The 3,536-nt window shown below is 45.4% G+C and overlaps 1 protein-coding gene across 1 annotated transcript in view; it reads right to left on the bottom strand.

The window, feature by feature from the left end:
• Window positions 1–3,016, bottom strand: part of LOC143293807 (uncharacterized) — an 18,679-nt gene extending 15,663 nt beyond the window's left edge. The window contains exon 1 of the mRNA XM_076605070.1: window positions 2,514–3,016. Coding sequence (XP_076461185.1) covers window positions 2,514–2,546 — 33 coding nt within the window. The 5' untranslated portion in view covers window positions 2,547–3,016. The remainder of the gene's footprint in view (window positions 1–2,513) is intronic.
• Window positions 3,017–3,536: the final 520 nt, after the last annotated feature.

Here is a 3,536-nt window from a genome sequence, read left to right as displayed (position 1 = left end):
TGCAGACTAGTTCTTCAAGCGAGTAAATCAGTAATGAAAAAATAGTGCATATTAGTTCTTTGTGAGAGATAATTGATGATAAGAAATAAAGTGCATTGTGAACAATGACTACAAGGAATTTCCACAGCTGACATTTATGTAAGACCTGCTTCATTGATTCATGTCAGACCCTGACTGTCCACAGAAAGGAAACTGTTTTCTGTGACTATTGATCAGACTGGCACTACACACTGCTGAGTGAAAAGGTTTCCATCGCTGTCCACTGTTGTTACTTGTTGCTGTAAATTGTAATGGTGATGGTTAAAATTGATTCACTCAGCACTCTCCCCAGTCCTGTCTGATAACTGTTTCATTGCTAATGTAACGTCTTCAGTTATCACTGTAAGATGTTTTTGTTGTTCAGTCTTATCTGTAGAGTCAATATTTTATCTGAAGAAAAAAATTAGTAACTATTGGTTTTTGTGTTCATAAAAATACTGGGTATTTGGGGGGTATTGTTAATACTTTTGTTCTTCGTATTCGTATTCGTTTTCTTTTTATCACAACAGATTTCTCTGTGTGAAATTCGGGCTGCTCTCCCCAGGGAGAGCGCGTCACTACACTACAGCTCCACCCTTTTTTTCTTTTTTTTTCTTTTTTTTCTTTTTTTTTTTTTTAATTTTTTCCTGCATGCAGGTTTATTTGTTTTTCCTATCGAAGTGGATTTTTCTACAGAATTTTGCCAGGAACAACCCTTTTGTTGCCATTGGTTCTTTTATGTGCGCTAAGTGCATTCTGCACATTGGACCTCGGTTTATCGTCTCATCCGAATGACTAGCGTCCAGACCACCACTCAAGGTCTAGTGGAGGGGCCCCGGAGAAAATATCGGCGGCTGATCCGTGATTCGAACCAACGCGCTCAGATTCTCTCACTTCCTAGGCGGACGCTTCACCTCTAGGTCATCACTCTTGTTGATGAGCACATGATGACTGTTTAACCCCTTGACTGCTGGTGATTAGTATGCTCACTGAGATGAAACAGAGATCACGGGTCAGGATGTCAGTCGCTATTCTTTACTGGAGTTCTTAATCTTGGGCCTGCTGCTTTATATATATATATATATATATATATATATATATATATATTATAAATATATATATATACTTTTCTTCTTTTTCAAAATCTATGACACCACTGATAAATACACAAAAAGTAGCAACTGCCTTTCAAAGTCATGCCACTCTGATCCAATTTCACCAAGGTTCAGCATTCAAGGAGTTAAAAAAAAAAAAGATATTTAAAAAGCATGAAAATAATGTCAACACAGGTATTTCTGGCACGGAAAGGAATTCATTAAATGTGGCTGACCCACATTTTGTCAGTGTCCAAATGCAACAATTAGTTGGGATCGTGGAGGGAGATGCCAAGATTTAATCCCTCTCTCTGAATACATGTGTGTGTGTGTGTGTGTGTGTGTGTGTGTGTGTGTGTGCATATGCGTGTTCTCCACCCTCAAGAGCTTTGGATGTGGTGTAGAATGGACAGAGAATTAAAAGGCACAAAGAAGTGGCCTTTGGCGATGCTGATGGAGCGCAATCGATACAAGAGAGTCCGTTTCACTGGGCAGGCCAGGCCTTGACAAGACAAGGGGGCTTTCTTCTTTCTATCAGGGCCCGCTGAATAGGGTCTTGTGTGTGTGTGTGTGTGTGTGTGAGTCTGTCCTGAGTACGTGCCTAACAGTGTCTGTCCTGCATGTCCGTGCGTGCGTGTCTGCCTGTGCCGTCGCCAACACAAAAATAGGACCAGTGGCTGTCAAAATGGGTCACGTAAATTCCTCTTTCCTGTCAGTGGCGACGATCACGTGCACTGCTCCCATGCCAAGCAACCGCCGCTTCAAACAATAACAGTAGTGTACTATGTTGTACTGTGACCCTGTAGCGAGAGAGAGAGGGAGGGACAGAGAGAGAGAGAGAGAGAGAGAGATTGAAGACACATCAGAGAGAGAGATCAGAGACAGACACAGTGAGTGCATGCGCGCATCTTTGTGTATTTATTTCTTGTTAGACCAGTCCCTTTTCGAGCTGCACTGCCTTAATAAAATATGTGTATGACTGACAAAACTCACTCCACAAAATTTGTATAAGTTTCTGGATAAACTGACTGATCGGACTTGAATCGTTGACTGCTGGCATTGAAGGGATCAGCGTTAACACCTACAGATTACCGCCCCTCACAACCCTCCCTTCTCTCCCGGTGTTTGTCAACAGTCAGCCTTTCCCATCGATTGTCTTTGACAGGTAAAATGTATGAAAATGGAACTGCAACGCTGCCATTTACTCATTCATAGTTATTTAAACACAAACGAAATATTGAATGAAATTAGCAAGCTGTGCTTTTGTTTTTTTCATGAAGAATTACGGAGCACGGGACACTTCACAACAAAGGTTTCCAACGTCCAAACACACCTCCAGCACACTAAAAAAAAAAATGTTAGTTCCATGCAAACCACAGAAACACAGAGACATGGACTCACCACAGCGAGCAAGAGACCCAAGCAGTAATTCATCGTCGACGTCAGATTTTCAACTCTTCCTCAGTCTCTATGAGCGCTGAAACAAGGCGAAGTGGAGAACCACACTCAAGAATCGTCAGAGGATGTGGCAAAACAAGTTGGCTCTGCCGTGAAGGAATGACTGCAGCACGCAAGATAAACACGGACGGAGGGAGAGAGAGAGAAGGAGAGGCCCAGGACTTTGTGGCTGCTGGTAACGGCACCACCAGGTGTGTGATGCTGCTGCAGGGGTGGAAAGGAGCGCGCTGTGGTTCCTGCAGCTGATACTGCCAACAGCCGACTGACTGCTTCTCTGGCAAGAGGAGAGAGTGGAAAGGGAGAGCGCTGTGCCTTGCTCCACTGAGTGAGTGAGTGACTGGGAAGAGGGGCCGTGTGCTTCTGAAGATGCCAAGATTCTCCACAGCTCTTTTCAGACAGTGGCAGGCCCAGCTGTCGTTCAGTTGTGCGGCGCCGAAATGGTTAGCAGCAGGGGGCAGCAGACCTCTCCCTGAACTTGTGTGTGTGTGCGTCTGTGTTCGCGTGTGCGCGTGCATGTGTGTGTGTGTGTGTGTGTGTGGAGAAAATAGTAAAGGGCGATTGAGCTGTCTGCCAACTTTACCCTTTACCCTCTATCAGAGATGGTCTGGGAAGCTGGCGCTTAGGAGATTTACCTTCAAAAGACTTGCCGGCGGATGACAGCAGGAGGCTGGGTGATTCGCCTCCTCTGCCGACCCGCCGGGCAATACCAGCCGTGTGTGTGTGTGTGTGTGTGTGTGTGTGTGTGTGTGTGTAAGAGAGAGAGAGAGAGAGAGAGAGAGAGAGAGCGGCCGTGTGTGTGTGTGTGTGTTTGCGCGGCCATTATTGTGTGCATGATGCTAGCGCGCGTGCATCAGTGTGTGTGTGAGTGTGTGTGTGTGTATGTGTGTGTGAGCGGCCGTTAGTGTGTGTGTGTGCGCGTGTGTGGGCGGCCATTATTGTGTGCATGATGCTAGCGTGCATGCGCGC

Source organism: Babylonia areolata, chromosome 19 (assembly GCF_041734735.1).
Source record: "Babylonia areolata isolate BAREFJ2019XMU chromosome 19, ASM4173473v1, whole genome shotgun sequence".
In the NCBI taxonomy this organism is placed as follows: Eukaryota; Metazoa; Mollusca; class Gastropoda; order Neogastropoda; family Buccinidae; genus Babylonia; species Babylonia areolata.
This window is presented reverse-complemented; position numbering and strand designations above follow the sequence as displayed.